Raw genomic sequence first — 19,302 nt, forward strand, 5'->3', positions numbered from 1 at the left:
GACCTCCGATGGTGGCTGTTTTCAACTGGATCACGAGTGTGACCCATTGACCTTTTGCCTTCTTCGGTACCAAGAACATCGGTGATCCGTAGGGCGAATTACTGGGTCGAATTCTTCCGGCCGACATTTCGCGATCTAGGATGTCTCTCAGCACACTTCTCTGATCTTCTCCAAGCGAGTAGAGTGGAGCAACCTTCAGGTTCGCCCCCTCCTTAAGATCAAACTCCAAATCATAGCTCCTTGAGGGAGGTAATTCCTCACCTCCCTTCCTTGGGTTAAAGACATCAATGAACGAGTGGTATTGTTCGGGAACCACCTGATACAATTCCTCCTGTTCCTCCGGACTCAGTTCATCCTGATCATCTTTGTCTCGGAGATCTATCGCGTCCGTCGGAGTTGGCAGACCTATGGCCGCTAACTTCGCCGCACTTGGTGGGGTTGGGATGGGAAATTTCACCGAGTTGTCTCTTCCATCAAGGACAACCCCTTCCTTCCTCATCCAATCCCACCCTATCACAACATCTGCGTCGCAGAGCGTTGTTACATCGAGACAAACAGATCGCACTTCGGCGTCCTTCGTCAAACTAAATCCGACTTCGACAAACTCGGTGATGGGTCCAGCGACACTCACCGAGCCGTCGAACATGTGAACGGGTACGCTCACCTGATATCGCCTCTTTTCTACACCTATCTTCGCTGCTGCCTTAGGGCTTATATATGAACAAGTAGCTCCAGTGTCCCAGAGCGTAGTTAGCTTTATTCCATTAATGAAAATGTCCGATTTAGGTTGATCTCTGGAAACGGAAGGGATGAGGAGATGATTATCGACATTGCATGAACAAGGGGTACTGAGTGGTGTATTTTTGTATTCACAATCCTCTGGCTCCATCAGCTGTGTTTCTTTTATGGGTTTGGGAATGGTGGCCGAGAGAATATGGCGGACCCGCCGAGCCTCGCCTACTGCGACAGGTCCTCTTCTTTTCCCTGGTCCTCTTCCAAATCTACTTCTCCTCCAACCGCATTCAAGTTCCTCCTCTGTCCGAGAGGTACTGCGTTCCCTCCCGATCCTCCACCACGTTCTCCGAACTTCTCCCCCCATGGAGGCAACAGTCCAACCTTAACCTTAGCCTCCCTTACAGGGCATTCCTTCAGCCAATGTCCTGCTTCACCACACTCGGTGCACTTCCCCTCCTTCCTCCTTGTCTCCCTCAGATCGGAGCTCGGCCTAGGCCATCTTCGGCGAACTTCGTCGATGTTTGGCGGTGTACTCTTTACCACCGTCGACATCATAGCCGCCTGGACACCGCCCTGCGCCGAAAGTTGCCCCTTTTCCCATTTCTTCTCTTCTTTCTTCTCCGTCCTCTGACTTTCCACCACTGTCGTTGTCCTTATCCCTCCTTCCCTTTTCCTCTCTGCCTCCTTCTCCACTTGTCTCCTCCACAGGCGGTTGTCCAAGGGAATCACAAACTCCAATAGCTCTTTCACAGTCCCAAACGATCTACCGTGTCTTGCAATTTCATCTAGAAGGTGCGATTTTAGTCCTTTCTTGGCTCGGTCAACTAGGTTTCCATCATCAGACCACTTAAGAATCGCAACATGTCGCTGGAAGGCGGAGAAGTAGTCCGAAGCAGACCCGGTTTGCTTGAGGTCGTTAAGTTGTCGGGCCGCAGTTCCTTCTTCGTCTGGATCACCAAAGTTAGTCTTGAGGTACTTAACGAACTGATCGTGTGTCGTGAGGTACTCAGGAAGAGGTCTTTTGGATAGATCGGGCTGCACTGCAAGAAGAGGTGTTTCGCGTAGATGAGAGATCATGAAAAAGACTTTCTTAGTGTCGTCGGGGAAAAGATGAGAGTTCAATTCAAAATGTACGTCGCACTCAGACAGAAAGGCGGTTAACTTGTTCCGATCTCCTCTCCAGAGGTCTGGGTTAGGTAGCTTTATCCCCTTCCGTTGTTCGCCCACTACGCTTGGGGTCGCCGAAGTTTGCCGTCCCATGGCGTACCTCACTCCTTCTGATATCCCTTCTGCAATTCCGCCCACTGTATCCCTTTCTCTTCTCTGTTCCCATTCCTCCCTACGCCTTCTCTCCTCCATCATGTCTTTGTTCATATTCGCCACCATCTGCATCAAGGCCAACACCACCCCTTGTGTTCCTTCTTCTCCCAAGTTCGCCGTACTTCCAGTGTTTTCTCTTGGGCGTGGGGTTTGGTCTGACCCAAGTGGGGATCCCACAGGTGGGAGAGCATTAGACGGAGGAGAAGGAGGGTTAGAAGGCACCGGTGGAACGAACTCATCTCCTTGAATTGATCCCCCCACACTATCCTCCACTCCAAGGTCCTGCCCCATTGCTCTGCTAAGCTCCTCCAATGCTCTCCTCTCGTTCTCCTCCATCCTGTCTCCATCCCTACTCATCCCTCGTGTAATTCTTCTTTCTGGTTCCATATTATCTTTGTACTTCTCCGAGGTTCGCACGGGTCGTCGGTAAGAGCGATCCTTGATACTGTCACGGCCGTCGAGCAACTTCTTCCTTGTAGACCGACGGTCGACGAACCTCGGCTAACTTCACACTTCTGAGTCGATGTCTCACCCAACCAGGAGGGCGCAGACGTCGAAAGGAGTGTAACTACGGCGTACTTCGGCGTAGTTACTCTAACTAAGGCTTTGTTCTATTGATGGCGATGTATCTCGATGTATAGCTATCTCTATTTGTCTTTTACTACTGACAACAATCAAGGATCGCTGAAGAACTTCAGCGATCTTCTCAGCTAATATTATCTACTCCTCCTAGACGTTCATCCAACCCTCTCGCGCTTTGACGTACTTCAACGCACTTCGTCCAACTTCCCCGAGCCCTCGGCCATCCTCTTCCTCCTTCGACTAACTCCGCCTAACATCGCCGCACTTCTGCTCCCATTGTCCCTACTTAGCCTAACTCCGTCTAACTTCGCCGTACTTCTGCTCCCATTGTCCCTACTTAGACTAACTCCGCCTAACATCGCCGCACTTCTGCTCCCATTGTCCCTACCTAGCCTAACTCCGTCTAACTTCGCCGTACTTGGTCTCAGAAGTCCTGAGTTACGTGTAGAGTAAAGAGGTTAAGGCGTGATGGGGGTTTTGATGGTCAAAGGAGGGTCATTGTTGGTGGAATAATCGAGGTGTCACGACGTAGTTCGTGACACTAACTCCGCCTAACATCGCCGCACTTCTGCTCCCATTGTCCCTACTTAGCCTAACCCCGTCTAACTTCGCCGTACTTCTGCTCCCATTGTCCCTACTTAGCCTAACTCCGTCTAACTTCGCCGTACTTGGTGTCAGAAGTCCTGAGTTACGTGTAGAGTAAAGAGGTTAAGGCGTGATGGGGTTTTGATGGCCAAAGGAGGGTCATTGTTGGTGGAGTAATCGAGGTGTCACGACGTAGTTCGTGACAGGAGCCCTGGACTGGTACCACATCGGACACCTTGCCTGTGCGGAAAGAAGTCACCGCGTCGATGACACCTTGGCGGTCCGTGTGAATAATGGTAGGGACATCGGTAGATATCTTCTGGGCTTTCCGCACGAAAGCATCCAGGTATGTAGCCACAGCAACCGCTATTGTTTCAGCATCAGCAATAGTAGCGTGAGTATCTTTTAACTTGGCGGAAAAGGTGATCGGTCCGGTGATGGCGATGCCGCAGGATCTATGGGCAAGGGGATTCGCGATATCTGCACTCCCATCAGTGGCCCATTCCAGCCGTGTCCCCGTGAATGGAGGTAAAGCCTTCAGCTGAGCTTCCACTGCTTTAGACAGGAGAGAGATAAGTTCGTTTTCGAACATCGTTTGAGGGAGAAAGAAGCGATCGTACTGGCCCAGCTCCTCGTGTTTGGTAACTAGAGGAGCATCACCTATACTGTCTTGATCCTCCAGGACTGGTAGAATCTGACAACCTGTATGTTGAAGGGTTTCTCGAGCGACTTCCCAGGTGACAAGATTGCGTACGGAGATGTTGAATTTTGATACAGCCCAGGAGCCAGAGTCCAATGGTCCTAGTGGTCTCGCGCACCTATGTGTCTTCCATTTGTTGAGTTTGGGGTCACCACATTGCCAGAGAGCATGCGTGATTGTGAATACTTTAGCTACCATCTTGTTCTTGGAATTCAGCTGCCTATGTATCTGTGACACGGCGGCTACAGCGTTGGCTGCCATGAAGTCTGGAAATCCCATTCCGCCACGCTCCGGAGAAGACGTGACGACCACAGGTTTCAGATTGTATGGAAGTCGATAATACTCCTTGATTTTGACTGAGATAATGGAATTCAATTTCTCGGCATCCGACGAGCGTATGGGGTGCATGTCTAACCTCGGACGAATGGCGCCCAGGAGAGAGACGTGGAGAATACGAGAAAGCGCTGTTAAAGGCAGACGCATTCCCCCGGGACGAGGCAGCACAAAGTTCCTAGCAATTTGTTGGAGACGATGAGCCTGTCGATTGACGTCATTTATGGGTGTTTGTAAAAAGATTTTCTCCTTATTGGGTACCATGTATATCTTTTCTCCGGTTGGTAGCAATAGCTCCACCGGGGTTTTAGCCGCTAAACTCCCCGGGGTATCAAGTCGGGCGTTTGCGACAGGAGCCCCTATGTCGTTGTCAGGTCTGTTTTCAGTGACTGTCCCTTGGATCTCGTTAAGTGAGCTCTGGCTGTCAACTAAGTTATCGATGATGCTGGAGTCGATTTCATGTGGTTCAGACTCGTGACTCGTGTTTCCTCGATTAGATACACCCGGTTTTGTACGACTACCGGGAGCGTAACACACCGGAGCAGTGTTTCCGAGAAGGAAGAGTGTTGTCTTGTCGGGCTTGTGCCATTCGGTCTCCATGTTGTAGGCCATTTGAAAAGACTCCACAAGCGTAGTCAGAGTTTGTAGCTGGTCAACGTCGTCCGCTAATATGACGGTGTCGTCCATCGCAGCCAAGATTTGCACATACATTTGGAGAGTATCTGCATGTTGGTGTGGATGGCCGGCAGCTCCTTGTCGAGTCTGAAGTTTCATCCCTAGATCACCATGCTTGTCTTTTGCGTACCATATGACCATTGCGGTAACAATCACATATTTCGCTGGACTGAAGGGATCCCCCTGCTTGATCTGGTCATTAGTGTAGATAGACTCTGTGACTTTATTCCGAGCACGTACGCGTAGACATACATTTCGAGACCTTTCTTTTTCAAATTCCATGACCGTGGTTGGTAGTCCGAAAAACCGGCAAGCGTCCTCCCAGGCTGAGCCGTGTACATAATCAAAACCCTTCTTTTGATCGCGTTTCAAAGCGTAGACTACTTTTTCTGAGAGGAGAGCAAATCCGTCTAGCGTGCTGAGTAGGTTTGTCATGTCGGCCGTTTGCATCCCCTGCTGCACCGCTATCTGTTGCTCAGGGATGAATCCCATCTGCCAGAAGTAGCTTTGGATCGAGCGGGCGAACCAAGTAGCCACGAGACCTTGGAGGCAATTGGACAGAACGATTCCCCTATGATTGTTGAGATCTGTTGTATCGCCTCGTTTGTAAAGTGGTACAATGTGGTTCTCCTTGAGAATCGGAGGGAAAGCATTATGTTCAATTATATAGTTCATTAGACGGACGACCAGTCCGAGCCAATGGTTCCCACTTTGTTTGACAGCCCATCTTTCCCACTCATCTGGACCGGGAGATGGATTCTGATTTCCTTTCTTCAACATGGTCCTCAGCTCCTCGATTGTTATCAGCCTGGGCCATACGAAAGGTTTCTGACTGGCCGCGAGTCGAAAACGGCGAGATGACGGTGTTTCTAGCCACGGCTTGTCGGACCTGGGGTGTGTGTCTCTGTGAAGGACCTTTTCGAAGTGATTACGGAGAGCGCTCATGTACTGTTCCTGGTCTGTGATGTATACGTTTGGATTGACCGGGCTCCGAATGATAGGCGATATCTTGATTTGTTGATTGGACGAAACTTTCTTCGCCGATCCCGTCTTGATTGCGATATCTCGCAACCTCTCAAATTCAAGTTTACTTCGAGCCTGAGCTCTTGATAAAACCATCCCGGTTAGTCGATCCTCCGTCGTCCTACGAAGAGTTCGTAAGCGACGTTCAGCTTCCATTGCATTTTCTCCGGCGACATATCCTATCCAAGCTCTTTGAACCCGGTTGAGAGTCTCTGTGAAGGTGGACCAAGTGTCACTGGTCGATGCGGATATGGCTCGTCTTGTCAGGTTGATTGTCTCTCTCAATGTCCTCTCTTCACGATTCGGTTCATGTGGTTTGTATGCAGTTGTCTGGGGGCGATAGAATGTTGATTCACATATATTCAAGAATAGCCGACTTGCGAGGGAGTAACAATCATCAAAGTCTTGCTGTGAATGTAAGTCTACATTCAACAAGGGATGTCGGTCAAACAAAGCATCTAACTTCTCTCTGAAGGTTGTGAAGAGCGGGTCGTCAGATTGGGGTTTAAGCAGTCTATGTTTTGTGGGAGGATTTGTCCAAGTTACGTCTCGGTTGACGGGCATGGGGAGAGCAGCGAAGATGGGACGGTGGTCTGTGCCTACGATGAATCTCTGAACGGTCTCAATATAGCCTGCGGGGATATCTGGACCTATTGAGACCCGATCAATAATTGACATAGACCTAGGGACCATGTCCTCGTTCGTCCGATTTTCACTCGTCGAGTAAAAGGTGTAGTCATGACTGATGTCGACATCTTGTTGAAGGAGCCACAAGTCACTACCGCCGGTGTGGATGAGGAAGTCGCGATAGTGGTTGGAAACGGTATCACGGTCAAGATTGTCACGATAGAGAGTCCGTACGGCTTCTTCGTCTCTTAAGGTCCTATTGAAGTCACCGATCGAGATCCATCGGGGGTTGTTTCCTAATTCAGCTTTTACGAAATCCCAATACTCAGCAATCTCATGTGAGGAAGGCTGGGGAGCATAAATACACATAATTTCAGTAGCGATCAGATCTCGTGACAGGGGGGTATCTGGAGATCGGATTCTTAGGTGAAGTAGGTGCCGAGAGTATTGATCCGACTGGAAAGGGATAAGCTGAGCAGGGACACCTTTTCTGACACCTGCAGTTATCCCCCCGGCAGTCGGTCCCTGGCCTGGTGGTGTGGAGAAAAGATTATAGCGCTTTAGGACTCTCTGTAACTCACGATGAATGCCATCTTCGACTATTGTTTCCGTCAAGACGAAGATCGCCGGCTTCAACGAGAGGATCAGAGCCGCCTTAACCACTCGGCCATCGCACCAGGCAAGCGTGTGAGGTGTGCCCAAAATTTGATCACAGTCTGTTCAATTGGGGCAAGAATCATGTCACGACCAAACTTCTTCAAAGCCGAGTAGAAACTCGAAGGAGAGCGTTGGAATTAGATGGAGTATGCCAAGAGGCAACACCTGGGGTCGGCAAGAAACTACAGTCTATCAGATGACATGCAGATGTTCCTGACAAAACCATGACGAGAACCGGTCGCCTCCGAGGGGGTAGCCTCCCAAACCGCAATACAGCGTTTCAAGTGCTTTCTTGTAGGTAATGGGAGTCTCACGAGTTTCCCCAATGTAGACGGCGTTAATGATCATATAGGTGGGAAGGAGCAAGCGATCTGCCGGATGGACGGTGAGGACATAGTGTGCCGTCTTGAATCCCGGCACAGCTGTGGCCAGAGCAGTATGAGAGGGGCTCTTCACTCTGAATTTGCCTGATATGGAAGTGGAGGAGACGTAGACACCCCGGATGATGGGAAAAGAAACCCCTGCAACTTGAAGGGAGCGATACAGTTTGTCGCGAGCAAGGGTCGTGGGTAATTGTCTTCTGAAGCTCGCCTTCTACGAACTATGATCTACGAGTAGGTAGCCGCCGCTAGTGACTCCAAAAGAGACCGAGCTAAACCTCGGTTCGAATCCTATAGGTCACATCAATGCCACCAGTTTTTTACAACTCCACGTCTGGACCGTGCCTCTCTCCTGCTCTCCTGCTCAGTTAAGTCAAGGTATGACTTTGACCTTCCTTAATTCCTTGGGTCGATATCATGATCTTACCGGGCTATCTGATTCTCCTATCTTCACTGCCTGGCTCTCCCCAAGTCAGGGGCGAAGAGAACAAGCAGTACATGACCCCTGTTCAAGGTCTGAACCCATCTCGTCAGTGCAATGTCTCCCTTCCACTACTTTCCATCCCTCCCTTGTTTCTGCCTCTCATCTCACCTCTCAGAGCAAGAGCACGATTTTTCGAATGTCCTGACTTTCTAGTTGCCAGCAAGTATGACCACTCGGCGAGTGTGAACTTCACCTGCCTCGACGGTTCTCACATTATTCCTTTCTCAGCGGTAAACGACGATTATTGTGATTGTCCTGATGAGTCGGACGAACCTGGGACCTCGGCCTGTCCTACGGGGGTTTTCTATTGCGAGAATGAGGGGCATATCCCTGGGAGAGTTTTGAGTAGTCGGGTGAATGACGGAATTTGTGGTAGGTTCATACATTCCATCCCTCATTTATCCATATAAACGATCCCTTATTCTATCTTTGGGTCTTGCCTACCTGTGTGAATTGTGTACTCTAAGCTACCCGAGAGTCACGATCACAAACACAGTCTTTCCCTGCCATAGGAGAAGAAAATAAGTAGGGTAGGAGCAACGCGAGGAATGGAAAGATGTACGGAGGCTGACAAATAGATCCAGAATGTTGCGATGGCTCTGACGAATGGGCTACAGGGGCGTGTCCTAACAAATGCGCTGAGATAGGACAAGAATATAGACGCCAGGTGGAGGCCGAGATGAAAACTCGCAAGACGGTCAATTATAGCCTCACCCTCATTTCCCAGCTGACAAACAGGGAGCCAGAATCAGATCAACCTATATTAAATGGGCTCAAGGGGAGAGGAAACGTTTGCAACTTGATCTAGAAACGAAACGAAAAGAATTGGAGGTGAAAGAGGTTGAAGTTGAAAAATCTAGAAGTGTGTTTCCTTCATCCTCACGATCGATTCATGATCTGATCCGCAGTCGCTTTGGAGACGATGGAAGCGAAGAGCAAACAAGAAATTGAGAAACGTAAAAAGTCACGTTCGTCTTCCTCTTCTTACCAGGGAGAATGAAGTTGTGCTGATCACCAGCTTTGTTTTTATCCCTACTCACCCATCGACTGGCCTTGAGCCGTCTGAGATCGAGAGTCTCAAGAGCAGAAAAAGAGTTGGAAGCCCTTCATGGGATTTTGGAAGATCTCTCCAAAGGGTATAACCCGAATTATCAAGATATGGCCGTCAAAGCAGCTGTGGTAGGCTATGAGGAACTTACCAAACCTCCTGAACCCACAGGCTCCACCGACGATTCGTCAGATTACACGGAAGAGCTAGAGGAGGAAATTGGGGATAGAGAATTGGACGAACTTGAGAGAAAAGATTTAGAGGGTATACTTCTAACTGATATCTCGGAGTCTGATTGGGAAACGGAAGAAGAAGCTGGTCTTCGTGAGTTTTTTCCAGATGTGACCAAGCTGAATGACAGTTTGGAAGATTGATGAATATATCCCGGAATCGATATACGAATCCTGGGAAGTGGTCAGAGATGCTTCTATCGACTGGTTAGTCCGCTTGGGGATCATCGGAAAGGGTTCAAAAGGGAAGACGGATGGTGTTGATGCACCACGTAAGTGTTCCATTCAATAAATTCTCTTAGGAGTGGAGCTGATAGTAAGATGTGACTGCTGCGAGAGAGAAACATAGGAACCTCAATAACGAGTTGACGAAACTTCAGAACGACATTAAATCATCCTCTGAAACGCTTGAGAAGATGGGACTGGGTTTTGGACCAGAGGCGGAGTGGAAGAAATTAGACGGGACTTGCGTAGATACCGTAGCTGGCGAGTGAGTCTTCTTTCTCGTGCATCATATAGAGCTGACATATGTCTAGTTACACATACGAATTGTGTTTCTTTGGTCGTGCTAGTCAGAAGAGTAACAAGGATTCTTCTTCCAATCATCTAGGGTGAGGTCCTCAGTGCGTTAAGGCCAGATGGATGGACTAATGGATAGGACTTTCGGTGAATGGAATACGTCGGCAGAACCAGCTACATACGACTACTACACTCGTCAGGTGTATAAAAATGGGTTAGCCTTTCTCTTTTCTCCCCATAGTTCGAACTAATGGAAAAGTGCTAAATGTTGGAACGGGCCTATGCGCAGTGTGACAGTAAGTCTTAAGTTTCTGTTGTGTCTAATCACTCATTGTGCCAGGTGGACATGACTTGCGGGACGACCAATGCGTTACTGCAAATCTCCGAGCCAGAGAAATGTGAATACAGGTTCAAAGTCACTACTCCTGCTCTTTGCTGGCCACTGGACTCGGGAGAGCAAACGGTCAAGGAGGAACTGTGATCGTATCGTGAGATCCACAAGTTCACACATGTTGATCGATATGCATTGCATTTGATGTACTCTTAAGATCCATGAGAGACCGGGGCGGGTTTGGCATGAGCATGAGCGTTTGCAGTAGCGCCAGGAGCGGAATCCGGCTCTTCTCGACAAGGTGGAGGAATCGGGGTTTGAGGGTCAATAGGAGGATTGAGGATGTGACCGATTTTGTGGTAATCTTTGTGATTGGCAAAGAACGATCTCCAGTGTTCCAAACCCTGCACATAAGCAACAGGCCGGCTCAGCGGTTCACTGTTGTATGAGAGTCGTGAAGATGAATGGAGTGGGACCAGACAAAACTCACTTTCATCTCATCAGGTGAGAGTCCTCTGACATCATGAGTCAGATGTGTTTCAAAACATCCTGTCACAAACGCCCTACTGGCGTCTCTACCAGTCCTGCTCGTCAGCCCATCCCTCATGCGATCATCTTACCACTGGATGAACGATAGTTGGGGCATGACTACAGTCAATCAATCATAGATTTTTACCGAGCACGCATTCTTACTACGATGAGGAGTATGATCTTGTAGATAAATTTTGATAATCAAACTCACATCATATTATAACTCCCTCCTTTCCCATAAACCCTCCTATTCTTGCTCACGTCATATACCTCACCAGCAATAGCCAGATAAACAGGTCTATCCGGCGTTCCATCATAGAAAGCCAGTTGAAGCGGGGTAAACTCTTGCAACTCTCTTCTCCAAGGCCACCATTCCTCCATTTTCCGAAAGTACGGTCTTAACTCATCACCTAATCCAGCGTCCCAAGAACCCGTGAAGAACCTACATAAGAATGGAAGGAACAGGATGAATATGATGATACGAGGGAAAAGGGAAGGAGGATCGTCACCGAAGGAAGCACGTTTTCGTTGACGTTCTTTCTCTTTTTCAACGGCACGACGTCGACGGGATTCTTCTTGAGCGGCAGAACGGGCTTGGTGTTCTAATCGCGCTCTTTGACCTTTGAGAAATGGTTGATTGGCTGGTTTTGAAGAGACTTGATTCCCATATCTACACCTTAGCAATTTTCACATAGCACTCACAGGTGTCCTCTAGTCCCTCCCTATCCTGGACGACCAGGTGAAGCGGAAGTGGGATGACGGCGATGGAGAACAAAGCACTGTAAGAGGAATGGGAGTAATGAGACTTTATGCATACTAATAAGAAAAACACGAACTCACGCATCCAGCACCGTATCATATATTTGTTCTCTGGGAGCCGTTCCCGGACGTGTACGCCTGTGTGCTGATGAAGATTAGCAGTGGGTCGTCTGATACGACAGTAAACTCTAACCTCCGGGAATATCATCCCACTCGGTGTTCTTATAAACACTTTCCGGTGAGTCTGACATGGCTTCTTGTATACTAAGCCTTATCAGAGCTACACAAATCTGACGCTGTTGGATAGCCAGACAGCAAAGCGGTCAGTGATCAGTACTACTCGTAGTGATCAAGAAGATTCGAATGCTAGAGGAGGAGGAAAAGGAGGAATGTGATCGATGGTTGCCACGTGGCATCGCATCTCCTCTTAACCTCTCCCGCCCCGCAAGGTTCCTTGGTGGTTCAGTTTCACATCATCTCTCTCCTTCCCACCTCATACTTTATACCCAACACTCCTCGGCCGGTAATCTCTTCGTCTATCAGACGCAGGTGGTGATTTTGCGCTCGTCAGTTCCATTTCGAGGTGAGCTACTCCCCCGTGCCATGACCACGCTGACCGACAGTGGAGTGACCCCACTAAGGAAGAAACCTCCTTTTCCTTGCCTTTGACCATCAGCATCCCTTCCATCTCTTTTTGCCATTCTCTTCCCCTCTTTCTCGTCATCATGGCTTTTGACCTCGTGATTGATAATTTGACTGTGTTTTTTCTCACCGTCTTCGCCGCTCTTCTAATTTGGCATCGATTTTTCTACCAACCCCAACCTCTGGTTCATCCTCTCTTGCTGGGCAAGCAGAGTGAGGTGTCTTCAGTCAGAAGGGAAGGTGAAACGGGTGTTTATAGATCATGGGCTACTGGACAGGGTACACCGGTGAGTTAAACATGCTCTAATTGGTAGCATGGAATGACGAGGTACTTGACGCTGACGTCAGTTAACCGTTCGACCTGCCAGCACTTTGAAGACTGTGCAAGATGTCGTTCAAGCTCCCAAAGGTGTACCTTCAGTTGTACCCCGCTGCATTCTGGATACTTCTGTACGTCTTCAATCAACGTCCGCCATGTATCTGCTGATTATTATAGCTCACTGATGAAGCTTTACAAGAGATCCTACGATTACTCCCTATCGGCCTTCAGACTCTTTACCCAACACTGTCTACCTCTCCGACCGCTCCAACTCCAATACTTACCCTTCTACCCCCATCACCTACCACATCACTCCCACTACTCTTACTATATCTCTCTTCACCACCCTGCTCCCCCCTGGTCGTTCTTCCCTCCCCTACTCTGCTCACCACAGCCCTCACTGCAACGTGCCATCCTCGTCCAGGACTGGTAGTGGTCCATGCTAGCATCGCAGACGACGTGCTGGAACAAGTGCTCGAGGACTGTCACACTTCAGCCGGAGTGCTCTTGGTGGGTGATGAGAGAAAGGAAAAGACCGACGTGATGGGGAGTGCCACTTCAAGAGGAATGACTGTTCATTGGTGGGAAGAGATCTGGGATGCTGCAGAAGCTAGAAGCAGTACGACGCCTCTTCCTGGTGAGTCTCCAATCAGTCTCTCCGACTACTGTCCTGTCTGATAATCAGATGCACACTTCAGCGACGTGCATAGCTACTTTTACAATATACCCAAAGACGACGCACCTGTGGCCATAGTCAAAGTCACGCACATGGTGGGTGTCTTAATCCCATCATCGAGCAAAAAGCTCATGGGCAGAATGTTACGGCTGGAATCGCCGCCCTGCTGTCTCTCTTTCCTGCAGACAAAAGACCTACGGCAGCATTAGGTGATGTGGTGGCCAGTGCCGTCAGACTGGATACTCCTCTCGGGATGAGCATCGCTCTGGCTAGCTTGTGGAGTGGTAAGTGTTTTCGGATGATAGGTTTCAGCACTGACTGCCAGCTGCTGGGTTTAGAATGATTGGACATCCCACGCCTACCTGGGAGCCGACTGAAGGTGGAGAGGCAGCGGAATTGGAGCAAATTGCGGATACAACCTCTGGTCTCCCAAAACCGAGCATCTTATTCATGTAAGTGAAAGTATCTTGCTGAGTGGGCCACCTGATACAATAGCACGTCCGAACACCATCTATCATTGCTCACGGAACTGCAAACATCTTTTGTGGCACATCCCCTTTCGGCTTTTGCTGCTCGGCATCAGACACAGTCAATTCGGGCGGGACATGTCTCGCGAGGAGGCTTGCTGGATCGATACCTTTTCCGTAATGTCCGTGAGGGTATGCTGGGCGGTGTTGCTGGTGAACGTCTTCGTGCTGTCATCGTCGTTGGCGGTGGGTCATCTTCCACTCTTGTCTGGTTTATCAAGGCTGTTCTCGACTTGGCTTACAAGCAGATGGACCTCCTGCGGATTCTTTGGGAATGTCTCACCTACTTCTCTCTCTTCCTCTCACCAGACTTCATCCATCTTTCTACGCCACCGGACCCATTTTCGTTTCTCACTTCTACGACCTTCAAACGCCCGCGTCCTCCTTGCAGCGGATGGTGTCAAAAGTAGAGGATGCAGTGGAGGAACGAGCACATGTCGGTCCCCCTGCTACCAACATCGAGGTCATATTGAAGGGAGAAGAAGTGCATTTGAACAGGGAAGATGGGTATGCGCTAGAGGGCGAGGTGTTCGTCAGAGGCCCGAGTGTGTTGGAGAGGATTGATCCAGCTTCTCCTGGAACCGCGGAAGGGTGAGTGGTCTTCACTGTGGCTCGTGTGCACTCCCGCACTGCCCCTCGAAAAACTCGTCAGATTCCAGAAGCTGACAGATAGATGGATGGATATCGGAGAGAAGGCCAAAGTCCAGACGAACGGGACATTTGTCATGATGTCTCCTATTATGTGAAACGAGCTGTCTTCGACATTATGTCTATTCACGATCTTATCCCTTCATGCCTTTCAAAGGCGTCAAATTGATGCTATACATAATGAATTGAGCATACCTTCTTGTGACTAGACGTCATATTAATTACATCTGTATATGCATCTGGGCGTGTCACGTTGTCATCACAATCATTGTCAATGCTCAACTTCTGTCGTGTCTGTCATCGGGTCATTATTCTGTTTCGTTTCCTTCGTCTTCCCGGCTTCGGGAGGACGGTAGATGATGCTCCCAATCAGATAGATGAACCAAGACATGATCGGTCTCATGACCCACAACTGTCTGCCTCGTCAATCGTTACTCCTTATCCAGCCCACAGTCTCAGAGATGAGAGAGAAGGGAGAGATACAATCTAAGCGGCTTAGACAACTCACATCGGACCTAAAATGGGAAGACGTGTTATTGCCATGTTGAGTTTCGGGTCACCAATCCTGAACACCTCCCATGATCCCTCTGGTCCCTTATCTTTGGTGATGAGCCGAAGATGAAGGATAGTACGTTGTACGATCTTTGGTCCTAGTTTGAGATGTCGAAAGTAAGTATATGTGATAGTTCCATTGCTATCTTGTCAAATCGACGCTCTGATAAATGTGTATCGTACTTGTAGTACACTATATATTGTGTGAGTGAGCAGAGATGGAGGAAGAGAAAATGTACTGTTCATCCCATATTGGTTCACCTACTAAACCAGAATCAGAACATATCGAGCAAGTGAAAGCTAAAACTTTCGCTATTCGAGTTTTACCTCGTATTCGTAGATCGTCAGTGTCGAGAAGACAATCTTCCTTTTCGTTAGCAACTCTTCTACTGATGGGCCGATGGTAATTATCATAAGATTCCCATGGACATGAGGGGGGACATAGACATGGTCTATGGTTTAAGATGTCAAACGCAATACACCACTGGATCAGAACAGATATGGGATGGATGAATATAGAGAAGAGAAAAAAGAGAAGAGATGGAGAAAGACACCATTCACGGTACAACATTCCAAAGCTGCTTGCCATTCTTCCCTTGATTGAGACATGATAAGCCTAGCAAGCTCTCGCGCTGCGGAAGATGTCGGTTCCATCTCGGTTCAACGTGAGAGATTTTCTTGGAGGAGTGAGAGAGATGAGTTCATGCGAGCCTTGATGTCCGACTCGTCAGTATATGAGTAGTTGTATTCTATAGTACTCGTCGTCACGACTTTCTCGTCCATACCACCCTTTCGGATGACCTCTGGGTTTATGCCCCATGCCAACTCAGGGTCCCGTACCTCGTAGGTATCCGACCAGACGACATCCGAAAGGCTGTCACATCCGAAAAACCCGTGATGACGAGTAGTCGTATCGCTTGTGGGTTGTTTCAAAACAGAAGTCCGTCGTCTAGTCGACGATCGGCGAATAGGAACCATTCAAGCCACGTGCCTGACGGCGTTATGTACCTTAACGCCGACGCCGCGCAATCGCATGGCGTCACTTCTCAACAAAAAGTCGGGAAAAAGTTGGATGCTCCGCTTCCACCATACTCGACTCCTTATCTAACACGGGCATGGTGAAGTCGATGTTTGGACGATTGACACAAACAATTCTCGGTCGGAACGTCCAGTGGTGTAAGTTCAAGGTGGTAAGAGGAACCAAGAAATCTTTAGGAAGCAGCCTCATTCCTCCAACCACTATTGCCTCGGAAGAAGATGCCGTATCTCCCATAGCCAAACTATGGCTTCGTTCTCGTCTAGTCGACCTACCGTCTGAAGAGGGTGATCTCACCGAAGATAAGACGACTGATTTGGGGCACAAGTCGAGAAAGAGATATAGAGAGGGGGTTCGGAGAAGACCAGTGACACTGGAGAACGTATGGATCGCCGCTCAACTGGTAAGACTGCTCTGGCTGCATTTCTTGATGTTGTTCTGGTTGAAACGCAAAAGACATGCCGTAATGTTCATCTTTGACAAAGTGACCTCTGGTTTTCTTCCGACTTATCAGTAAGTGCCTTAGCTTCATATCAAAAAACGGAATCGAGGCTGACGAGAAAGGCTATGGGCACAGAGTCAGATGTTGGACGTTGTGCAACGTAGCATCGAGGCCCCTGTAGACTTGACAGAGGTGTTCCAAGTTGCTTTACAATCGGTCCTCGTCATGGCCGTCAATCACATGTGGCGGAGGGTGGTGACTCCAAGCCAAAGACAATTTGAGGTCAGTCTTCTCATCCTCTCAGAATAATTGATCTGGCTGACGTGAAGCGAGAAATTCAGTTTGAAATGGACAGAGCTTATTTGGCCGCTCAGATCTCACTTTCGATCCCAGCACTTTCCCATCCCTATACTGTGGCATTGTTACATGAGGCGGAGCTTTTTCACGGATCAGGATTCTACACGCTCACCTCTGCTTTCCGAATCCTCACGCCAATTCTAGAGTTTCTGGCTCAACTCGGTCTGGTGATCCGCACCCTTCACTCGGCTACCCAAGTCCCTTTTTTGACCTGGTCGAATGTGATCCTCATGAGTCTGACTCTTGCTCCCATCTTACTCAATTACATCAGACAGAAGGTCCCCTATGGCTTAGCACGAATGAACTCTCGATGGAATCAATGGAAGACAGAAGCATCATTGATGAAGGCAATAGGAACGGGAGGACGTTACAAGGAGGAGGTTATCCTTTTCCAACTCAAGGATTGGGTAATGAAAAGGTGGGAATCCGCAGCACTGAACATTCTGTTTGACTACCAAGGTCTAGGTGGGCAGATAGATCTGACTTCGATGGTTCTTGATGTGGGAGAAAGAAGTCTGGATACAATATTCTATGTGAGTTGTTCCTGTTCATCCTTCCCCGTATCTTTGTTTACCAATACTACATTCCCCATGTCATTCCCATCCCAAAATTTCTCCATTAGTACGCGCTCAAGAAATAGTTAGAGGGGGTCGTAAAGATGTTATCTGTAATATGCTGACTAGTGTACAGGCTCTCTTGGCGTCCCGCGCTTTACCCACTTCTCTGACGTTGGGTTCTTTACGCTTGTATCAAGGCACGGCGGATTCCCTCTACTATTCTGCCCAACAACTCACCACATCTCTATACTCAGCTTACCAGTATATTTTCCTCTTTGCGGCCTTTGTCGAGGCCACAACAAACCCTCAGTCGCTTGAGATCGCCCATCGCTCTCGACGTCGTCTCCAGCCAGACATACCTTTGATCGATTACGAAAACATCCGTTCGACTGGTGGAATGAAGATCGAAGCTCGCAATCTCAGTTATACCTATCCCGGTGCATCCACACCCACGTTGAAAAATATCAACCTCTTCGTACTTCCCGGAGAAACACTGGCCATCGTTGGGTTCAACGGGGGAGGTAAGACTACTCTTATCAAAGCTTTGTTGGGGTTATACGATCATGCGGGTGAGTTATACATCAACGATCGGCCTATCCAAGAGTTTGATCCACGATCTTTACATGACCGAATGTCATGTCTGTTTCAAGACTTCTGTAAGTATTCCTTGACTCTCTGTGAGAATGTAGGAGTGGGAGATATAAATGAAATTAATGAGAGGGAACATATCATGCAAGCGGTAAGAAAAGGAGGAGCTGATCAAGTGGCCTACAAACTGGGATTGGAGAGAAACTTGATTTCTTATGGTGTTCTAACTCGTGACCAAGAGAAACTTTTAGATTCTTCGACTGTTTCGACCTCTATATCAGTCCCAAAGCTTGAAAAAGAATGCGGACACACAGAAGGTAAGGTTCCTCAAATTCCCGATCTGACGCTTCCAGGTGATCTGAAATCTTCGGTCAAGTCAGATTTGCCACAAGCATTGATATTGTTTACTACAATCAGTGATGAGAAAACTCGCAAAATCCATGGCCAGCACGAGACTCATAAGAATGTAAAACCCAAGTCGGAAGTCAAAGCAGGGCCCAATTTGGCGGAGATCCATTCTTGCCCAGAGCCCAAGGCGAGGACATTCAAGGTGGAAGAAGAGGGCAGAAATCTCCCCGCCACTGCGCTGTCCGGAGGTCATTGGCAGCGAATAGCTTCATCCCGAGCATTCCTCCGTGCCGATCGAGCGGATCTAATAGTGTTCGACGAACCTTCTTCGGCTTTGGATCCAAAAGCAGATTCAGATCTCTTCCAAAGGATCCATAATTTATCTCATCCTGGTTCCGCCGGCAGACCAACGATGATATACATCAGTCATAGGTTCAGTACGGTCAAGAAGGCGGATAAAATTGCAGTGGTGGAGAACGGTACGATCATAGAGTTGGGGAGTCATGATGAGTTGATCGTAAGACGAGGGAGGTATGAGGAGTTGTTCAGGTTACAAAAAGAAGGATTTGATTGAGGTGAGTTGTGGTTGTGTCTTAATCTCAACAGTCTCGTTTGAGCAAATGTTCAGACGTTGGAGGTATATTGTTGGGAGGAATTGAAACTTCAAAGATGAGAGAAATATATCATTGCTTGGATTTTTTTTTATTTGTATCATACGTACATATCATAGCTATGGCATGCATCATACATATCATCACATCTGTCAAGTACACAAGAGAGACTGACACTGATGGATACGTTCACATGATTCCCGAGTACGCTTCCGAACTTCCATTCTACTTTGATGTGTGAGAGTCATAGGAAGTGAGGAGTCGAGAAGAGAGGGGAGGACTATGCATATCTAAGTAAATCATACCGATATTATACAGATGAACGTCTGAAATCCCGCCAATCAATCTCACGTCTAGGTCCAGTACAGGTCCATCACTCGTGACTATCTATCTGCCCTTATGCAAAACAGATATCACCTCCCTCCTAATTGCTTCTTCCTATAGCATCCACCATCTCTTTTGTACATTGGGCAAACAGGA

At 48.5% G+C, this 19,302-nt stretch overlaps 7 protein-coding genes across 7 annotated transcripts in view; 3 read left to right on the plus strand and 4 right to left on the minus strand.

Annotated features, from left to right (window-relative positions):
* Positions 1–957: 957 nt before the first annotated feature.
* On the minus strand, positions 958–2,442 carry TREMEDRAFT_59282 (uncharacterized protein; the record flags this gene model as incomplete). The annotated part of the gene is made up of 2 exons (XM_007001537.1): positions 958–1,362; positions 2,041–2,442. The coding sequence occupies 2 exons, from the start codon at positions 2,440–2,442 to the stop codon at positions 958–960; spliced, it is 807 nt and encodes a 268-aa protein (XP_007001599.1).
* A 5,591-nt stretch (positions 2,443–8,033) lies between these two features.
* TREMEDRAFT_42193 (uncharacterized protein) lies at positions 8,034–10,379 on the plus strand (the record flags this gene model as incomplete). Its single annotated transcript, XM_007000942.1, has 12 exons — positions 8,034–8,146; positions 8,255–8,473; positions 8,680–8,798; positions 8,840–8,963; positions 9,010–9,069; positions 9,120–9,473; positions 9,511–9,651; positions 9,701–9,869; positions 9,916–9,990; positions 10,038–10,112; positions 10,158–10,194; positions 10,239–10,379. Coding segments are annotated over 12 exons (1,627 nt in total), but the record flags the coding sequence as incomplete, so codon positions are not given.
* Positions 10,380–10,441: 62 nt separating this feature from the next.
* TREMEDRAFT_59285 (uncharacterized protein) lies at positions 10,442–11,770 on the minus strand (the record flags this gene model as incomplete). Its single annotated transcript, XM_007001538.1, has 5 exons — positions 10,442–10,633; positions 10,720–10,813; positions 10,972–11,430; positions 11,601–11,664; positions 11,713–11,770. 5 exons carry the CDS (start codon positions 11,768–11,770, stop codon positions 10,442–10,444), a joined length of 867 nt encoding a protein of 288 aa, XP_007001600.1.
* Positions 11,771–11,996: 226 nt separating this feature from the next.
* On the plus strand, positions 11,997–14,533 carry TREMEDRAFT_72985 (uncharacterized protein). Its single transcript, XM_007002124.1, has 10 exons — positions 11,997–12,102; positions 12,143–12,448; positions 12,510–12,611; positions 12,658–13,117; positions 13,166–13,251; positions 13,296–13,440; positions 13,482–13,608; positions 13,652–13,869; positions 13,932–14,274; positions 14,357–14,533. Exons 2-10 carry the CDS (start codon positions 12,245–12,247, stop codon positions 14,427–14,429), a joined length of 1,758 nt encoding a protein of 585 aa, XP_007002186.1. The 5' UTR covers positions 11,997–12,102; positions 12,143–12,244; the 3' UTR covers positions 14,430–14,533.
* Positions 14,534–14,602: 69 nt separating this feature from the next.
* Positions 14,603–15,537, minus strand: TREMEDRAFT_59287 (uncharacterized protein; the record flags this gene model as incomplete). Its single annotated transcript, XM_007001539.1, has 4 exons — positions 14,603–14,747; positions 14,840–15,025; positions 15,123–15,250; positions 15,445–15,537. 4 exons carry the CDS (start codon positions 15,535–15,537, stop codon positions 14,603–14,605), a joined length of 552 nt encoding a protein of 183 aa, XP_007001601.1.
* A 2,135-nt stretch (positions 15,538–17,672) lies between these two features.
* Positions 17,673–18,785, plus strand: TREMEDRAFT_24947 (uncharacterized protein; the record flags this gene model as incomplete). Its single annotated transcript, XM_007000499.1, has 2 exons — positions 17,673–18,081; positions 18,424–18,785. The coding sequence occupies 2 exons, from the start codon at positions 17,673–17,675 to the stop codon at positions 18,783–18,785; spliced, it is 771 nt and encodes a 256-aa protein (XP_007000561.1).
* A 109-nt stretch (positions 18,786–18,894) lies between these two features.
* The window catches only part of TREMEDRAFT_67222 (uncharacterized protein), a gene marked incomplete at both ends in the record, with an annotated part of 5,381 nt that continues 4,973 nt past the window's right edge, over positions 18,895–19,302 (minus strand). Inside the window, one exon of the mRNA XM_007001874.1 lies at positions 18,895–18,941. Coding sequence (XP_007001936.1) covers positions 18,895–18,941 — 47 coding nt within the window. The remainder of the gene's footprint in view (positions 18,942–19,302) is intronic.

Source organism: Tremella mesenterica (assembly GCF_000271645.1).
Source record: "Tremella mesenterica DSM 1558 unplaced genomic scaffold TREMEscaffold_1, whole genome shotgun sequence".
Lineage (NCBI taxonomy): Eukaryota > Fungi > Basidiomycota > Tremellomycetes > Tremellales > Tremellaceae > Tremella > Tremella mesenterica.